General features: G+C 43.1%; 1 protein-coding gene across 11 annotated transcripts in view; it reads left to right on the forward strand.

Annotated features, from left to right (window-relative positions):
- Nucleotides 1-20,286, forward strand: part of VEPH1 (ventricular zone expressed PH domain containing 1) — a 152,378-nt gene that overhangs the window by 114,721 nt on the left and 17,371 nt on the right. For 10 of the 11 annotated variants that reach the window (XM_081190153.1, XM_081190147.1, XM_081190149.1 and 7 more), the window contains 2 exons: nucleotides 2,015-2,149; nucleotides 14,457-14,574. In XM_081190153.1, coding sequence (XP_081046279.1) covers nucleotides 2,015-2,149; nucleotides 14,457-14,574 — 253 coding nt within the window. Of the gene's footprint in view, nucleotides 1-2,014; nucleotides 2,150-14,456; nucleotides 14,575-20,286 lie in introns of those variants that run through there. The other variant, XM_081190144.1, reaches the window with a different exon arrangement.

Genomic DNA, 20,286 nt, shown 5'->3' on the forward strand with positions numbered 1-20,286 from the left:
TATGCGGGCGCTGCTACGGTCATTGATGGTTGCTGTTGAAGGACCGGGAAGGAATTTCCCTGCATTGGCAGGTTTTACCTTCCCCATAGCAAAACATCACAACAAAGGCAGTTTCAGGCCTTGGGTGGAATCCTTTAGTCTATCTTCCTTAAATTGGGGGGGGGGCATGAAGCGCTGACCCACACGCCCCTGCGGCGGCGATCCCAGGGTTCCCCATTAAAGGGGTTGTGTGGAAGGGAGTCACTGGCCATACGCCATTAGGTTGTCAGTGCTCTCCCCTGTGTTGCGGCGAAATGGGGGGTGGGCTCTCTGCTTAAACATACATTTTCCAGAGCCAGCCCAATCCCCACACTGCTGTTCCCTAGATCCCCGGACGGGGGCTGGAAGAGATAAACGCCCAATGCCTAAGCCAAGGTCTCCCTACATCTGAAAGTTTAATAAAGTTGTGGCCAATTTTAATCCCATAACAGGTTGTCATGAGTCATTATTCCTCCCGGGGGTCGCCTGGGGTCGGGGGGTCTCTGCCTGGCCACGCAAAGTTATAGCTGGCATTTATTTACATTGTGCAGTGTTTAATAACATGACCTGTTCACGAGGTATTTGAATCTAGAAAGCATGGGGCACAGAAACTGGAAGCTTCTTTTCCTCTTGGAAGCTCTTCACAGCCTTCTCCTTCCTCCTTAATTACCCCTGCCCGTCACTACTGTTGACACTCCTGTCAATCACAAATTGACACTCCTGCCATTCACAAATCCTGCTATTGAGCTGTGGCACGACTATTATGCTTGGCCAAAGCTGAAGAAACAGAACTAGCATGAATCCCAAGAGCACCAATCGGCAGGTAGCTTAACACCTATTGGAACATTTCCATTTGCATTTATGTACTATGGCAATGATTCAGCAAAACTTTCAAGTCGCACGCTTCCTTTGAGTGTCTCATCTATTTACAGTTAACCGGAGGCTAAAAACTGAATGTTTATTTAGATAATTGTGTGCACTCTGTCAAAGGTCCCACAGAAGCAGTCTCTGAGACATCAGAAAATATATTTCTTGCCCCAGGCAGATTTTAGGAGCCAAGGGTAGGAGAAACTTGTGGTATCGGTGTTAAGGATATGGAACTACATCAGTAAAGAAACCGAAGTAAGGGTTGAAGCATCTGAGTGAATCTGAACAGAATAGAGAATTAATTGAATCAAATAAAGGAAATAAAGAATATTAAAAGGAAGTGTATATTGGAGGAGCTAATGGGGAAAGAATGTTGAATGATGGGGGAGGATGCAAGGAGCAAAGACACCATTGATGAATGAAGCTACTATAATCCAGCAAGTTCACTGAAGAATAAGGTTAAAACCTGGTCTTGGGGAAAATAATAAGGTGAAATAGTTAAATACAGATGAAAATCAGCACTGAGGAAAACATGGTGACAGATGGGTGTAAGCCATGTATTAACAATATTGAATTTAGAAGATTGAAGGTAAACACAGTGGAAAATAAAACTTTTTTAAAAAAAAAACCACTGGGTTAATAATTGCACTGCAGTCGCTGTGCCACATTGGTTTCCCTTTATTTTGTAACTTCCTGGGAGTTATAATTTTTATCTTTTTAAAAAAATGACAGGGCATAACAGTATCACCCTGTTGCTTTCAGTTACAGTCTGGTTTCAGATTCAGGTTTTATGTACTGTATAGTGTCGGTCGCTTGAATCAGTTCTAATGTGTTGAGAATGGGGTTGCCATGCCTCCCTGTACCTCAGCTTCCTTAGCTTGAGCCTCAGAAAGACATGAGAAGGGGGAAAGTTTAAATTATCCATTGTCCCACTGCTCTCTCCCTGATACAAAAATTAATAGGATTGTTTCTTTTGCTATTGACTCTGAGAGTTTTGGGAAGTCACCAAATAATTAACTGGGTTGCATGTCAGAACTTTTCTAACCTGTATTTTGTATTAATTGTCATATTGGGGGGGGGGGGAGAAACACTGTTCATGACACTTTCTTCTTTCAATATTGCCCAGCAGAGTTTGTTCCCAGAAGCTTTGTCCATGCAAAATAATTCTGTACAAGCCTTGAAAGCGTTGTGGGAGAAAACCCAGCTGAAGGGAACACACAGCTTTGAAACTGCAATGGTTCAGTCTACATTTCCACACCAAAAGGTATTTCTCTTTCCTCCCCATCCCCATGAGGGTAAGATGTGTACATTACTATATGATAGATCAGTGCAGTGGCCACCAAATCTGGACAGAGAGATCAAATCAATGCTGCTCCTCAGGATCATAGTGAAATTTTAGTGGACCATTGGCTGTGGAGTTTATGTGCAAATGCTAGAAGCCTCTGAGACAAGATGGGCTTCTTGAAGCACTGAATTCAAGTACTCCGAAGCTGAAAATTCATGGTTGTGAATAAGAGCGTGGATATAATCAAAACTGAGGAAATGGGGAGAATCAGTTGGATGCTGTTATCCCTAGATATGAACTCTCTAGAAAGCACAGAGAAGTACTGGGAGTGGTGTAGCTGTGCATGTTAAGAGGGTATAAAATTCAGATAACGTAGAAAACTTGAAGGGACATAGCATACATTTCGTTTCACATGTTCACAAATATAAAAGTGGGAGCAGAAAGTTGTTACCGGTACTTTTAACAGCACCACATAGGAGAGGGCACAGTCTCTTTCTCTGCTTCATGGGTAGCAAATCTTGCATGTGGACTTTTTTTGCCATTTAGTGCAAATGTATTATTCCCCTCAACCTCCTAGACATGCCGTTATTTTGATCACCTTTTGGAGCCTGAAAAGGAGGGGAAGCATATGGGTTTGTCCAAAATGATGAAGGCTATCCTTTTGTCTTGGTCATTTGTCGGACTAACCTAACTTACCAGAATGAACTTTTGTAAATACATACTTTTATATAGACACATGTGAGCTTGCATGCAGAGCTTGTCTCCTTTTTCATTTTGGCACAGTCTCTTGTTTTTAAATGCTGTTCAGAGATACCGTATTTTCCGCCCTATAGGACGCACCGGCCCATAGGACGCACCTAGATTTGGGGGGGGGGATTTTTTTCCCCCAGGAGCGGGGCTGGGGCGGGGGAAGCCCGAGCTTCCCCTGACCCCAGCCCCCAGAACAGGACCCAGAGCCATACCGCACCTCTCCCGCTGTCCCCCGAGTTTGCGGGGCTGGCGACAGGGAGGAGCAGGCTTCTCCCCCCCCCCGCCAGCCTTCTAACAAAGTTGGGGGACAGCGGGATGGTGGCGTTCCACCTCCCCGCTGTCCCCTGAGCTTGTGGGGCTGGCGGTGGGGCTCTCCTGAAGCCTGGAGAGTGAGAGGGGTCGGTGGGCACGACCCCTCTCGCTCTCCAGGCTTCAGTGAAAGCCTGCATTCGCCCCATAGGACGCACACACATTTCCCCTTCATTTTTGGAGGGGAAAAAGTGCGTCCTATAGGGCAAAAAATACGGTTGGTCGCCTTTGATCATTTAGCCATCATGGCTAATACCAATCCATAGGTCCATCCTCCATTACTGGGGCATAGTGGCAGAGGACGTTAGAACATAAGAAAAGCCTCCTGGATTAGGCCAGTGGCCCATCTGATCCAGCATCACATGGCCAACAAGATGGGAAGCCTGCAAACAGAATCTGAGCTCAGCAGCATGCAGAGAGCAACTGGCATCAGAACTATGCTGCCTCTGTCAGTGGGGATGGAACATAGTCATATCTTCTACGAGTTCATCAAAGTTGGTGGCCCTCACTATTTTTGTCAGGAGTGAATCCCATAGTTTTACTGTTTGAAGAAGCACGTTCTTTGGTCTATTCTGAATCTTCCAGCATTCAGTTTAATTTGATCTCTCCAAGTTCTCAAGGACTGCCTCTTCCCATATGAACCAACCCAGACCATGTGACCATCATATGAAGGCCTTCTTCGTGTGCTCCCTCCACAAGAGGTCCAGGGGGTGGCAACACAAGAACGGGCCTTTTATGCTGTGGCTCCCCATTTGTGAAATGCTTTCCCTAGGGAGGCTCGCCTGGCGCCTTCATTACATATCTTTAGGCGCTAGGCAAAGTGTTCCTCTAATAACCAGCCTTTAGCTAGTTAAACCTTCTATGACCTTTTAAATGTGAGAGGGTTTTTTGGTTTGTTTTATTATATATTTTGTTTTCTCATTTTGTATTTATCTGTTGTGAACCACCCTGTTATCTTCAGATGATGGGCAGTATACAAATTTGAATAATAATAATAATTATGGGGGAGGGACTTTTCTCTGTCCACTATCCATGCCATGAATACTTTTATGCACTTCTATCGTATTGCTTAAACTAAGTTTAATAAGTTTCTGAACTTGTCAGTGCTTGCATTGATGTCCTTTGTACTGTTTTTTGAAAGGTCGTTCAGTTTTGTCCCTAATCCCTTGCACATGCAATTGATATCTGTATGGAAAATGAAAATGCTACTTGGCTTTTGCTCTTATTTACAAAAAGAGAGAGAACAGCTGCCTTTTGCAAATTCACATAATTGTGGGCTATGGCACTGACTTTGCAGGGGTAATGATTTGTGCATGCTCTGTCCTGTCAGCCTTTGCCCTTTAAAAATATCCCTGCTTCAAAGCAATTGCAATTTCAAAGATGGCAAAGAATTCTGTTTCAAAGCAAAGCAAAAGATTTCTGGTCAAAACTATTAGCCTTTAATTGGTGTTCAAGCAAGTGACCAGCATGGATTTTTTAAAAAAATGTATTTGAAGTAAGTCTTAACTACCTACAATTTTCTTTTAAAAAATAGAAAAACTGCACACAAACACACACACATATGCACAACCCTAACTTAAAATTGCATTGTTGAACTCAAGCAAGGAGAGATGCTTTTCTAAAACTTTCACTGACAGAAAAGATCCAAAAAACATGAAGACCAGAAAATAGCAACTTTTGTCTGAATGAGGCTAAACTGCTATAGGATTGACCATCACATTAAAAAATAATAATTTAAGTCCTCCCAATGTCCCCACAAATTGATGTAAGTAAAAAAAATATTTTTTTTACAAACAAGAGACTCACTTTGTGTCCAGAGCTGCTTACTTACACAAAAACGCAGTGAAATAAAAAGCAAACAGCAAAACTTCTCAGGGAACAAGCATACTCCTAATGCCATGTTGGGACATTTTTGAAGCAATCCTCACTCCTCCAATCCTAACTTTCCAGCTGTGATGGAAAGGCCTCATGACAAGAGATGGGAGTAGACGCATTCGACGTGGGACTGAATTTAAAGCAATCAGATCAAGTCACATGTTTCTTTTCTGCTTAGAAAAAGTTTCGGTGGGGTTTCCTTTGAGGAGAAGTATAAAATAGGACAAGGAAATAATGTGTGGCTTTGAGTTTTTGAGGGGGGGATAAAAAAAATTATTTGCATTCTTATTGAGAGGACTGAAGTATCTTTGGAAATCTTATTATATTTGCTGCTAAACATTTGACTGAGTTCCATGAGTTAGTAGTAGTAGTAGTAGCTGCTGCTACCAGGCCTAAGACAAGGGTGTAGTATTTGTTGTAGGACATGGGTGGCGCTGTGGTCTAAACCACTGAGCCTTTTGGGCCTGGCAACCAGAAGGTCAGCGGTTCGAATCCGCATGGCGGAGTGAGCTCCCGTTGCTCTGTCCCAGCTCCTGCCCACCTAGCCGTTCGAAAGCACACCAGTGCAAGTAGATAAATAGGTACCACTGTGGCAGGAAGGTAAATGGCGTTTCCGTGTGCTCTGGCTTCCATCACGGTGTCCTGTTTTGCCAGAAGCGGTTTAGTCATGCTGGCCACATGATCCGGAAAGCTGTCTGTGGACAAACGCCGGCTCCCTTGGCCTGAAAGCAAGATGAGCGCCACAACCCTATAGTTGCCTTTGACTGGACTTAACCGTCCAGGGGCCCTTTACCTTTTTTTACCTTTACTAGCCTACAAAGCCTTGAGTGGCTTGGGACTTGAAGTGCTTACTTTCCCCAGTATCAGCCATCTCAGGACCTACAATCAGCAGTGGAAGCTCTGTTGGTGGAGTTAGTGTTGCCTGATTGGCACTGACCTATGGCAGAGCTTCCTCAGTGGCATTTCCCTGTTTGTGGAAATCATCCCTGGTGAGTTGTCTTCCCCTCTCTCTTGATTATTAGCATCCAGGAGGAACTAAAAAACTTTCCTACTCACCCATGCATTATTTAATGAGTAAATCTAGGAATCTGAAGGATGCTGTTCTCTGCAACCTTGCAAATACTAGTTGTGAACCTGCTGCCATTTACATTTTTTGAAATATGTTCTTTATTTTCATTTTATTTTCCTACTTCGTTGTTTTCCATCCTGGGCTCCTTTGGGAGGAAGGGTGGGACAGAAGTCTAATAAATAAAATAGTAGTAGTTTTAGTAGTTTTTTCATAATTTTAAAAATCTTTCCTGCCCTTTCTTCAAAAATCATCCATTTCTACTCCACTCCTTCATTTTATCCTGCAAAGTAGGTTAGACTGAGAGATAATGAGCTGACCATGGTCACCCAGTAAAAATTTGACCAAGGATTGTCCTTCTCCTAGTTTAATATAACATGCTAATATGATAAGCCTTGTTTAGCATTCACCACCCTGGCTCTTAACCCTATGAGGTGTAGTAGGGGTTGTATCTGAGCATAGGACATTGGGAGAGAAGCTTCTTCACTTACAGTTTCCTGCTGCTTTCAGCTCAAAATCACACACATCCCAGTGATGCTTTGATCTGCTAGATCTTCCCTTTAACTTTGGGTAAAGTATAGATCACAAAGCAGGATGGGGAGGGGGATTTGGAGCTGGAAAGTGACTAGAGTGAAAAGGTCTCACTGTCTTCCCTTCCTTACTCCCCGATCCACAGCCTACCCAAGCTCATTTTGGCTTTTAAACAATGCAGAAAGTTGAGGGTGGCACTCTGTGTAATGTGTAGCTTGAGCTTTAGAGACACAGCGCTTGACTGAGGGAACCACCAAGAGAGAGGAAAGTGCTTAGGAAAGTGAAATCCGTCTTGGCCAGAATTCTAATACGTCATGCAAAATTCCCCAAAGACGTTGAACATGCAGCAACAGCAAGTGCTATTGCTCTCAAATGTATTAGTTGCATAATCATATTACGAGCAGGACAAGGGCTCATAAGAAAGATGAACACGCTTGCCCTGTTGCTCACGTTCTGTAAAAAATATGTGCTGGGTCTCCTTATCGCTACAGCCGTCTCGTTTTTGCAGAACTGGAGCATGCTAATCCCTCGTAGAAAACTTTGGAAGCTCCTTCTACCTCCTCTGTTTGCCAGCTGAGCTTCTGAAGGGTGGGCTTTGCGTCTTTTTAAAAAAAAACCTTCATAGCTATTTTCTCTTACTGGGAATTCCCTGATGCTGAGGAAGCAGGGGGAAGCCTATCACAAGCTGGCTATCGCTGAAAGTGGTTGCATATCTTCATCCTACGAAAGACGAGTCAAAACTAGAGCCAAAAGTCAGAGCCAAAGTAGAGCTGAAAGCAGAAAACTTGTCGGTTTCGATGCAGTTCAGCTTCAATTATGTACAAAGCTGGGGACACAGAGGATCTTTTAGAAAACAAACAGAGTCCTGACCCTCACCTCCCACTTTGCCTCCTTCCAGTTGGAGCCATTTCCAGTAATTGTCAGAGCCCAGCAGTGAGACTGTCAGGGCAGGACTTTGGGGCAGAAGTCTGGGCCTGTAACCAGCAGAATGACCAGGAGGGTAATTAATCCTAATCAGGTTCATTGCTTTCACTGTGACTTACTTCCAAGTCAGGAAGTCTGGGATTGCAGCCTTAGTCCCATAGATTTCTACAGTGTTCCTCAGTCTTAAGAGCCAGAGTATTGACTTAAATGTTTTGTGCTTTATAGGGTAAATAACTAGGCCCAGAGAGCCTCAGGTGTGATGAGATGCAATTTTCATGTAAGCTCTCCAAGAGAACATCTGGACTACATCAAAGATTTTGCAAAGATTAGATCTGTACCTATGTGCTTCTCATATGAATCTGATCTCCCCCACTCCCTGTGGTTTGTACAGCGTTTGCCGTCAGTCTGCAGGGATGCCTGAATATGTGCACTGCAGGTATGGAGACAATCATGCAGACAGTGAGGCATGTGCAGTCTGCATGCCAGTGTTAATGCTGTCAGCATGAAGTTCTTCAGTCCCATATCATTCCTGCTTCTAGGGTTACCAATTTCTCTGCTGCTCCTCATAGTACCGCAGAAACACACTGCTGTTTACGAAGGATATTGACAAGCTAGAACGTGTGCAGAGCAGGACGACCGAGGTGACGAAGGGTCTGGAAACCAAGCCTTACCAGGAATGGTTGAGAGAGCGGAGTATGCTTAGCCTGGGGAAGAGAAGACTGAGAAGTGATATAATAGTCATCTTCAAACACCGGAAAGGCTGTTACATGGAAGACGGAGCAAGCTTGCTTCCTGTGGCTCCAGAGTGTAGGACCTAAACCAGTGGATTCAAATTACAGGAGGGGAAATTCTGAATATACATTAGGAATATACATTAGGAAAAGCTTTCTGATGATAAGAGCTGTTTGACAGTGGATGTCAGGTGTGCGTGCAGGAGCCAGGCCCTGTGGCCAATAGGCATAGCTGTCAAAGTTTCCCTTTTTTAAAGGGAAATTCCCTTATTCTGAATAGGATTCCTCGCAAGAAAAGGGAAAAGTTGACGGTTATGCCAATAGAACTTTGCAGGACTGGGGCCTTCCTAAGTTTGTTCTGAAGAGGCACAGGTGAGGCCGATTGGTAACTCACAGCACCTGGTGGCAAGAGGTGGGAAGGGATATAAGGTCAGCATTTCCCTTTGGCTCTTTGCCATAGCCACATGCTCCCTGCCTTGCTGTGTTTGGCTTCTTGCTTCCTGATCCTTGAACCTCGACTTCTTGACTCGCTGCTTCTTGATCCTTGGACCCTTGAGTTCCTTGCTTCTTGATCCTCAGACCCCTGACTTCGTGCCTCCTTGCTTCCTGACCCTCGGACTCTTGGCTTTCTGACTCCTGGCTTCTGGACCCCCGTTCCTGCTCCCACCCCACCATCTTGCCCCCGGTCCTGACGTCCCCTGCCGGGACTTTGATCACCCATGAATTGGACTTTGACAGTGGAAACCTCAGAAGGTGATGGACTCTCCTCCATTGGAGGTTTTTAAACAGAGGTTGGATGGCTGTATGTCAGGGATTCTTTAGCTGTGATTCTTGCATTTCAGGGAATTGAACTAGAATGACCCTTAAGACCCCTTCCTATTCTACAAGTCTATGATTCTATGGAATTGAGAAGACACCAAGTACTAGATACATCTTACCAGTCCATGTAGCCAGACTGGGAACTTGAACTTTCAACAAATTCCTCACCAAAGACTCCCAAGTACCATACTTTTCTATCTATAAGATGCCCCCATGTATAAGATACCCTCTATTTTGGGGGATTAATTAGAGTTGTTGAGCACTACCCTATGCACTACCCATGTATAAGACAACTTTTTAGCATGATTTTTAAAGGAAAAAACATAGTCTTATACACAGAAAAATACAGTAAGCTTAGTAGTCATGGGATCAAATGACATGTCCTCTTACAGATCAGTAACTGTTTAAAGAACAAGACGTACAGAGCAGGTATCATTTGATATTTTTCACAGAGGAGGAACCTGTAGGTGCACTCAAGAATTTCAGTTGAGACTGATGCTTTTAAACTTACTTTAGCATCTTGGCTGTGATTCCTGGAAGACCTGCTCCCTGCCTTGCAGGACTTTTTCCACCTGGGATAAGGGGTTGAAAATAAAACGACCGATATTCTAATGGGCATTATACAAATCTATAGTTTGCACTTGGAACACTGTATACAATCCTAGTCACCATACCTCAAAAAGAATATTATAGAAAAGGTTCAATTATAATACCTTATGCTTTTTAGCTTAGAAAGAAAACATGGTTGGGGTATATCAAGTTATGCATGGTGTAGAGAAAGTAGATGGGGAGAGGTTTTTCTTCCCCTCATATAATACTAGACTGTGGGATCATCCAGTGAAGCTGAATGTTGGAAGATTCAGAACAGGAAAAATGAAGTACAGTGGTACCTTGGATCCCGAACGCCCTGGAACTCGGACATTTTGGCTCCCGAACGCTGCGAACCCAGAAATGATTTTTCCAGTTTGTGAACATTCTTTTGGAACCTGAATGCCCGACAGGCCTTCCGCAGCTTCTGATTGGCTGCAGGAGCTTTGTTTTTGAATGTTTTGGAAGTCAAACGGACTTTTGGAACAGATTCCGTTCGACTTCCAAGGTACAACTGTACTTCTTTATTCAGCACACAGCTGAAGTGTGAAATGCACCACCACAAAATGTAGTGATACCCACTAACTTAAAGGTAACGGGACCCCTGACCATTAGGTCCAGTCGTGGCCGACTCTGGGGTTGTGGCGCTCATCTCGCTTTATTGGCCAAAGGAGGCAGCGTACAACTTCCGGGTCATGTGGCCAGCAGGACTAAGCCACTTCTGGCGAACCAGAGCAGCGCAAGGAAACACCGTTTACCTTCCCGCTGGAGCGGTACCTATTTATCTACTTGCACTTTGACGTGCTTTTGAACTGCTAGGTTGGCAGGAGCAGGGACCGCGGTGGCAGCGGGAGCTCACCCCATCACGGGGATTTGAACCGCCGACCTTCTGATCGGCAAGTCCTAGGCTCTGTGGTTTAACCCACAGCGCCACCCGTGCCCCTGAGCACTAACTTAGGTGGCTTTAAAAGTGGATTAGACAAATCCATGGTTACTAGCTATGATTGCTGTGTACCACTGCCAATGTCAGACTGTATGCCTCTAAATGCCAGCTGTTGCAAATTACAAGTGGGAAGAGTTCTGTGGGGCTCAGGTCTTGATTGTGGGCATCCAAGAGTCAGGATACTGGGCCAGATGGACCTTTAGTCTGATCCAGGTCTCTTCTTAAGTTTTTATGACATGAATTATTTGTACTCCATTGGCTTCAGTTGTGGCATGCCAATTTTGCAGCTCAAGCAAGGTCTTCTGGGGGGAAAGACCTTTTAATGAAAAATGGAACCTGAAAAGGCAAATTGATAAACAGCAAAGAAAACTTGCGAATGGTGATCTACTAAATCTGGGCTTTTTGTGTTTTTATTTTAATTTACAACTAGTCCGTCCTATCATAATAAAGCATGTCAACTTCACTACTCTGTTACATTTCATCAGAGACAGCCAGATGTTTTATATCAGTCAGAGAAATTTCGAATGCCGGGCAGTCTGGTTAAAGAAACTTCTCTTTGCTGGGGATTTTTTTTTAAAGGCTTCATTTTACCCTAGCCAATTGAAATAGCATTTTTAAACATTTTTAAACTACTCAGGAGGTAGGGAAGACCTTATCCATCCTGTCTATCAGTTATTTGGCAGAGTTCCCTCAACCTGGACGTATGCCAGCTTTTGCTGTAGCTTTCAAAATGCACATGGATGCTCTGAAGGGATTTAAAAAATGGATTGTGCTTTGTACCAAAGACTAGTGAGGATGCAGTTTTGCATTGCCCATCACTTGATGCCCAAGTCTGCATAATGCTAAACCATGTTTTGTTAAACTATGGCTTGTCATGGTTTATGGCTTGTTAAACCATGACTTGTACTATCCCACCTACGTGGAATGCTGTTTCCCTGATGGAAATCTTCTCCCAATGTGTACAAGAAAAAGCAGTGCATTAGATGGACACTTCTGTTAGTAGGATATTGTGAGGAAAGAGTTAAGCACCTCTGCCAAATCCAAACTGGAGGCTCATGCAACTGCTTCGTCAGCCAAAGAGAAACATATTTGGAAAGCCAGTCGTGGATTTCCCACAGCACATCTACCCTGGTCCAGAATAATTTGTTGAAACAAGAATGGCCAAAAGGCACATGATTCTACTGAGGCTAAGCAGGCCTAGTCCTGTAAGCTGCTCAGTTAGGAGACTGCTGGGGAACCATGTGTAAGCTTCCTTGAGCTCCTTGGAGGAAGAATCAGGTATCGGTGTGATTAAGAGGCAGCATGGGGAAAACTGGGTTCAGATTGCCTTCCAGTCATGAAGCTTTCTGGTTGACCTTGGGCCAGTCACCATTGCTTGGCTTCACCTAACCTGAAGGGAAAAGACAGGTTCAGCCAAGGTTTGAGAGGACCACCTACCTCCTAAGATTGTTGTGAGCATTAAATGGACACAAAGAAACATACATGCTATCCTGAGCACAACCCACCTGTCAATTAAAAGGAGCAAAAATGATGTCTAGGGAGGTTGGCAAGAAACATGAGCTGAGGCCCCTAGTATAAAATACAAGGATGACATTCAATTTATCATATTGTCAATCTTACACAAGTAGTGTTTTATTATGCAGCTACCTGACAATAATAGCCTGTTATTCTTAAGCTGAAATCCCATGCAACACTTTCTTGAGAATAAGTCTGATCAAACCCAAATAAATTTACTTCTGAATAAGTACATGCACAGGTGATGTATTAAGTTAGATATATTTTTAAAAATTGCTGGTGCTAAATTCTGGTGAGAGGTTCTTCTCCCACCCCCCCTTTCCCACCCTTTCTCTTTACTTCCACTCATGTAAATTTGAAGTTTACACAATCAGCAAATTTCTCTGGCAGAAGAACATACCCCAGTGACTTCAGTGAAAGGGTTTATGACTTGTATAATTGTAACAGACTGCAGAATATGGCCAAATCAGTGCATATGGGTTAAACAGTCTTTTTTTAAAAAAAGAAATTAGCTAGCAAAGAATGTTGTGTTGTACTCTTCAGTATGCACATACCGCAGAAAATATTTTTATAACGTAGTTCAAATATTCTGGTAAGTAAAATGTTTCCAGATGTATTTATTTCCTAACAGATTTCCGGTCAATTGCTTCATGGATATTTATGAAAGTACATAGGCTATGTTACTTTTTAAACAAACACGGCAACCTCCTTGCGATTCATTTAGAAATCATTTGTGTTAGCTCATGCTGTCATTTGCGAAGGAAATCTTGCTCTGTGTCCTTTAAGGCGTCAACAAAATCTAGGTAACAGTTCCCCTAAAGGGGGAAGAAGAGAAAACTTTGAACAAGTTTCTTGTGGGAGATAAAATGGCATTTCTGTTTTGTCATCAAGCTAAAAGATCCTGTTCTAATAAAATTCAGCCTGTTACAAGAAAGGAATTTCCGACTAAACATTCGGGAAAACTTTCTGACAGTAAGAGCTGTTCGACAGTGGAACGGTCTCCCTCGGGTTGTGGACTCTCCTTCCTTGGAGGTTTCTAAGCAGAGGTTGGATGGCCATCTGTCATGGATGCTTTAGCTGAGATTCCTGCATTGCAGGGGTTGGACTAGATGACCCTGGGTCCCTTCCAACTGATTCTATGAATTTAGCTTCAAAATAATTTGTTTTTCTGGGTTAGTTTTAGGACATCCGAAAGGACACGTGTTCCCCTTCATGGATCACTGCCTTGCCGTGGCGAAGGGGCTTGAAGGTCCGTATAGTTAAAGCTATGGTTTTCCCAGTAGTGATGCATGGAAGTGAGAGCTGGACCATAAAGAAGGATGATCGCTGAAGAATTGATGCTTTTGAATTATGGTGCTGAAGGAGACTCTTGAGAGTCCCATGGACTGCAAGAAGATCAAACCTATCCATTCTAAAGGATGCTCACTAGAAGGACAGATCCTGAAGCTGAGGCTCCAATACTTTGGCCACCTCATGAGAAGAGAAGACTCCCTGGAAATGACCCTGATGTTGGGAAAGATGGAGGGCACAAGGAGAAGGGGACGACAGAGGACGAGATGGTTGGACAGTGTTCTCGAAGCTACCAGCATGAGTTTGACCAAGCTGCGGGAGGCAGTGGAAGACAGGAGTGCCTGGCGTGCTCTGGTCCATGGGGTCATGAAGAGTCGGACACGACTAAATGACTAAACAACAACAAAGGACACGTGTTCCTCACTAGATGCCAGATAGCCCAGCAAACAACAGCATGGATCTTCTGCAATCCACAATGACACCTTCACTTTAGCCTGTCATTAGTACAAAAGTGAAGACCATTCAGTGTGGACTACTCTGCAACACTGAGGATCTCTAAAATAATCATTGTGGGGCAGGGCTGAGAAGCCATTTTCATTTGGAGAGCCACAGGAGAATCACTTTCCAGGCGATCAGACATAGTGCTCAGTCTGCACTCTGTACAGCTTTTAAAAATTTCATTAGTCAATCACCAAAAAGTTGACTGGAGTAGTTACAGAACAGCACACAGCGTAATTGCTATATTATACAAAACTGAGAGCTTGAATCCATTGCTTATAAACTTTTATTTTCAGTTCCCATTGCTAGAAGTACTTAACCTTATTACTTTTTATTTTGCAGGTAATAAATTGCACATCAGTCAAGTCTGTTCCTAACAGGGTTGGTGTCTCTCTCTCTCTCCCTCTCCCCCCCCCCCCCCGGTTTTCTTTTTTGTAACTTGCCTAGGATCTGGACCATGTGCGGATACATCTGGAAGAAGTGAGGTTCTTTGATTTATTTGGTTACAGCGAGGAAGCAGGGGCTTGGCAGTGCTTCATGTGTAATAACCCCGAAAAAGCAACAGGTAACGAGTTTTTCCTGTAGTAGTGAGATACACAAGTAATAATGTTCAGAATCTGACAGTGCTGAGGGCTGCTCTGTGCAGACGATATGAATTAGGCGACCAAACCATTAATGTCTGTAATGAACGTGTACAAATGAAGAGTCACTTACAGCTGCAATCCTAAAACACATTTATAAGGAGGCAATCTCCTTGAATTCAATAGGACTTTCTCCCAAGGACAGCTGCTTCGAATTCCACTGTGTATTGCATCTCGGCTGAATGTTTTGGTGGAAATTAACCAGATCAGGAAGCCAGTATTTCTTAATTCAAAGGGCGAACTGCAAATCTGTGTGCCACATTATCAAGGTGCTGGAACATTTATTTACATGGGGAGAATTGTGGTAAAGAAAACCCCAGCATTGATATACACAAATATAATGCAATACTTTATCTCTCTATAGCAGGGATGGGGAATCTTTGGCCCTCCAGATATTGCTGGAAGTAGTGGGCTAAATTACTGGAGGACTTAACTAGTGTGCATATGCAAGTGTACCTATCCAAGTTTCATGTGTCCATTTAAAAATATTTAAGCTAATGAAACCATGCCCAGCGAAGCCATAATAATGATTTTTTTATACGTAATTTTCGAAACCTGTTGGTTGGCTTCCCATTGGTAAACGATGAGCTCTAATTCCTATAATGACTTGGCTTGCTTTATTACTGATTTCTGCTTCTTTGGGGTGTGGCTCAGTTAAATGGACTTACACCAATTATTCTTTTGGGCCAGCATGTTTGCACAAAAAACATTTCATGGTTTGGGACAGATGGAGATATGAGGGGGAAAACAGATGCCAATTAAAATGAGTTGCCATCTGAAGATGTGACACTACTGAAATCATACAGCAGGGTGGAAACAGCTGGCAATTAGGGAGTTTGGACAACTTTCTAATGCTGACTGCTGGCTATTACACAGAGTTGAAGACTTTCTAAATTTTCACTAACATCATCAGAGAGTTTTGCATTTGTGTGAAGTGCTTTTCATTGTATTTTACCCAACTCGGTTTAGCACAAGTCATAATTAATTTTCCAGCATTTTTCAAAGAAAACTGGGTTCATTTTATTCAGCAGCACATCTGCTGAAGGGTATGATCTAGACAGAGTCATTGCTCGATTAAGCAGTTTTTCTATGCAATCCCTGGACAAAATAAATTAAGACTGAAAATCCTAAGCACATCTACAGGGAAGCATGTTCCAGTGAAACTAATAGAACTTGAGTAAATAATAAGTTGCTTACTTCCAAGAAATTAATTAGGGGTTTGAAAGGTTTTCCTACCCAATCCTGAGAGTTTAACTTACAATAATTTAAACTGAGGACATCTAAATTACCAGTTAAAATCTAAATACAAACTAGGGCTGCTAAAACCCAGTTTACCTTCAGTCACCAAATTTCATCCCATTCCAGCGAAAGGAAGCATAATTGTTATGAGATACAAGACAACCCACGAAGAACAGCTGTTTAGGTGCCTGTGTATCGCAAACTTGAAAATGGCCAGGATCCAACAAATAATTAAATGAAGGGCATTTTTACTTCTCAAAGAGTGGACCCAATTCCACATTTTGTCATGCTTACCCCATCTCCTAAACAAAGCATAGCCACAAAAAATAAGAGTTCCTGTTTTCAGTGTCTAATGTAAGTCCAGAAGTTCCATCTCTGGACAATGAGGTGAGTTATTTCCATGGGCTCATCAGTTATGTCATCAATGTTACATAAGTCCTGGAAGTTTACAGGTGTTTGTTGATCTTTCTTTGGTTTTCAAGCTTTTCTGTACAATATATATAAATTGTAAACTTATGTACTTCTGTATATCTGGGGATAATAGAAACCAACAACTTATTCTTGCACAGTCCCATTTCTTTTCCAAACTAATAGGCACTCTACCATGCAAGTTGTTCAAAGGAAAGAATTCCACTAAGCCACCACAAAAAAGTTGTAAGTAAAATCAATTAATTAAACAGCCATGTGGACAAATGAAGTCAAGTGCAGGAAAAGAATGGAATTGGGAATTGAAGAGTTGGAATTGGGAATTGAAGAGAAACAAAAGTGTGCTAGTCAGCAACGAAACAAATCAGATGTTCCATTTGGTGGATCCTCTTTCAGCCATCTCTCAGGCTGCATCAAATGCAAATTTTGAAATCAGAAAATATTGTTGCGGGCCTAATATTAACTCTTGGGGGAGTAACAAATTACTTTAATAAATTTGGTTGCATGTGCAACTGCAGCTAAATCAATGAGGAATCTAAAGGTCGTTAAAAGCCTGCATTCATAATTTTTCCGTAGACTCCTAACATATTGAATTTCCTAAATGGAATGCTATGTCTGCTTTTGATAGTTCTTAAGGAAAATTGTTCAGCTCAAAAGACATAAAATGTCTGTTTAAAAGACTTAAATGTATGGTTTTGCCAGTTCCTGTCTCTCTTAGTTATTATTTAAAAGTAGCCACTTTCAAGGAGATATATATATATATATATCCCCAAACACTCCAGTGTGGAACATATTGAATCAAAATGTTTGACACTAGAAACCTCACTATATTGGGGGCTTTCTTTGCTCATTTCCTGCTGTCATAGCAAAAAAATGAAATGGGTTTATTTTTTGAGTAGTCATCTGCCAGATGGGGAGCATATTATTTTACAGGCAGCTGGACTCCTCACCCTGGAAATACATGTTAGAGACTACTGATATCCATTAGACCCTTTGTCTTCAGCTGATGGGTCGTGACCCACCCTAAGGTGGGTCACACCCAGTGACACTGCAGCCATTTGTGTTGTTTGTTTAAGTTTTCTTAAAAGAAGGAAAAAGCAAAAAAGCAAAGGAAATAAGAAAGGAGGAGGATAGGAGAAATGCAGACTGCAGACTGTGGGGAGTCAGACATGTATATAATCAAAACTAAATGTTTGGTCCTATGTTACGAACTGGGATTGAATGTGAGTTCTGGGTTTTAAAAGGGATTTCTGCACTAAAATCCGACCAGAGACATACCATGCGCAGCTCTGTCCATGCCTCACCCCTTAGCATTTGCTCCCTCATAGTAGTTATTTTATTTCTTTATTTTAGTGCATTTCTATCCCATGTTTTCCTCCAAGGAGCTCAATGTGGTGTATGTGGTTTACCCACTGGTCCATTAATCCCTGCGTCTTGTTTCGTGCCTGTGTTGTGTTTTGCTACCAGCCAAGTCTATCACCTCTGATTTCCAGCTTTCCAAATATACATTTTAAAAAATATTATTTATAAAAAAAAATTGTGCACCACTATTCATAAAAAACCTGTTTACGACAGGTGTGCATAAAACCATACAGTAAAAACGATATATATAAAAAAAAGAAATCAGATTTGATGGAAAGATGTATTCTGTAGGCCTGACAGAATAGAAGAGCTTTCAGCAGGCGTTTAAAAGTTGTCACCAAAGGTGCCTGCTGAATCTCTATTGGCAGATTGAAGACACCAAAGACTTGGTTCCTTGTTGTCGTCAGATGAACTTCGGCAGCTGAGGGAACAGTGCTCCTGCAGGTGATCAAGTGGGATGTAAAGGTTCAGGTGGTCCCTAAGGTTCCCTGGGCCTAAGTTGCTCAGGACTTTGTAAATTAATGCAAGGACCTTGAACCAGTGCTTTATGTGCTGCAAGGCTGAAGGACTTCTGACCTGTAGGCATAACTAGGCCAGGCTGTTTCAACCAAGTCATGCCCTCCTGCCCCACATTTAATCTCATAAATGTTGTCAAGTGTGGATCCAGGTAAAGATGGAGTTTGGAAAATGGAGCTTTGTTGGCCCTGCTGATCAGCTGATCGGTGGTCCCTATAAAGCCCCTTGCACAGCCCTTACCAAGTGCTGTCAGCTGATATTCAGCCCCTGGAAAACGCTATGCTCAGCACTTACCTTGTGCTGAATATCAGCTGATCACCAGCACCTGGGAAGCACACTTCGCTGCCCATTCTGCTTGAGTGGAAACCATGTGAACAAAAGCGGGACATGTGTTGTCATTGTGATGTCAGATGATTGAAAGTTGGTTGCCCAATCAGATGATTGAAAGATGATTGAAAGTTGCCCACGTGTCAGACTTGGCCTGCGGGGGTATATGGAGATAATGGTCTGGCCAGTGGGGTGCCCAGCCTGAGAAGTATGGTTTAGGAGACAGCTGTAGGTGACTGAATGATGAGTTTGCACATGTATTCATCATCCAGTGAACACATCCTCAAATCCCAGAGGCAGAGCTTTCCCATCAGCTCATGTAAGTTGAATACTTTCCAATGGAAGGAACCAGAATATTCAGCTGAAGACATCATGCAATGTACTTTGGCGCTTGAGGCAGAAAAGCCCACAAACACCTCTCTCCCTGTCAGTAGAAGGACAACCGTCAAATGATTAACAATTTTGCAAACCTTTCATCAGACTTCAAATCAGCTCCCCGAGTCATCTCCTCACTCTTCCTAATGCACGGGCCAGCCATGAGCTAGGATGGATCAGATATGCATGTACCAAGCTGGGAAAAAGAAACCCTTAAGAGTCCAGATGAGCAATGTCAGTGTGGTTCATAATTCTGCCATCTGCCCTGGTCCCTGTGGGCAGCAGATGGGTATTATCTGGAGGAGCTGCTCCAGGAAAAGTGCAAACAGGGCCTGATTCATATAAGGGTAAAGGTAAAGGGACCCCTGACCATTAGGTCCAGTCGTGGCCGACTCTGGGGTTGCAGCGCTCATCTTGCTTTATTGGCCGAGGAAGCTGGCGTACAGCTTCCGGGTCATGTGGCCAGCATGACTAAGCCACTTCTGGTGAACCAGAGCAGCGCATGGAAACACAGTTTACCTTCCCGCCGGAGCGGTACCTATTTATCAACTTGCACTTTGACGTGCTTTCGAACTGCTAGGTTGGCAGGAGCAGGGACCAAGCAACGGGAGCTCACCCCATTGCGGGGATTCGAACCGCTGACCTTCTGATCGGCAAGTCCTAGGCTCTGTGGTTGAACCCACAGCACCACCCGTGCCCCTTTCATATAAGGGTAGAATTACACATTGTGAGACATGTCTTCACACTGTCATCATCCTTTCACTGCCCGTCAGTTATGGTGGAATGAGGAAAACCACAACCTCATGGCATCAGAGATAAGGCTTACATCAAGAAGAGCTCAGCTTGTTCAGGCCAATGGCCCATCTAGTCCATCACTCTGTTCTCACAGTGGCCAACCAGATGCCTATGCAAAGTCCCCAAGCAGGACCTGAGTGCAATGGCACACTCCCTGCTTGCGATTCCCAGCAAATAGTATTCAGAGGCACACTGCCTCCAATGGAGGAGGGGGGAAATGTAACATGGAGATTCCATTTTGGGTGGAACCCCATGTTTTTCGTAAACGTGTAGTTTTGCTCCAAACAGCTTTTCTTACAGGCAATTAAAAGGCAACACATTTTTAACCAGAGTGTTTAAAAAACAAACCTACTCATGAAATCTCTGTGTGGATTTTAAAATTATTATTCGGAACTAAAATAGCACAAGGCACAGAAAGGGTGGGATGTTGTGTCCAAGACCATAAGGTAGTGGTTCTCAGAAGTGGGTCACACTTTCAAAATAAAAAATTGCTCAAGCCAATTTTGTTGTTGATAAGGTAAAAAATACATTGGTAAACGCAACTAGACTTGTCCTTAGTATCACTTTGAAAAGATACCTATCCATATTCTGTAAAT

This window comes from Podarcis bocagei (genome assembly GCF_964188305.1).
Source record: "Podarcis bocagei genome assembly, chromosome: 4".
Taxonomy (NCBI): domain Eukaryota; kingdom Metazoa; phylum Chordata; class Lepidosauria; order Squamata; family Lacertidae; genus Podarcis; species Podarcis bocagei.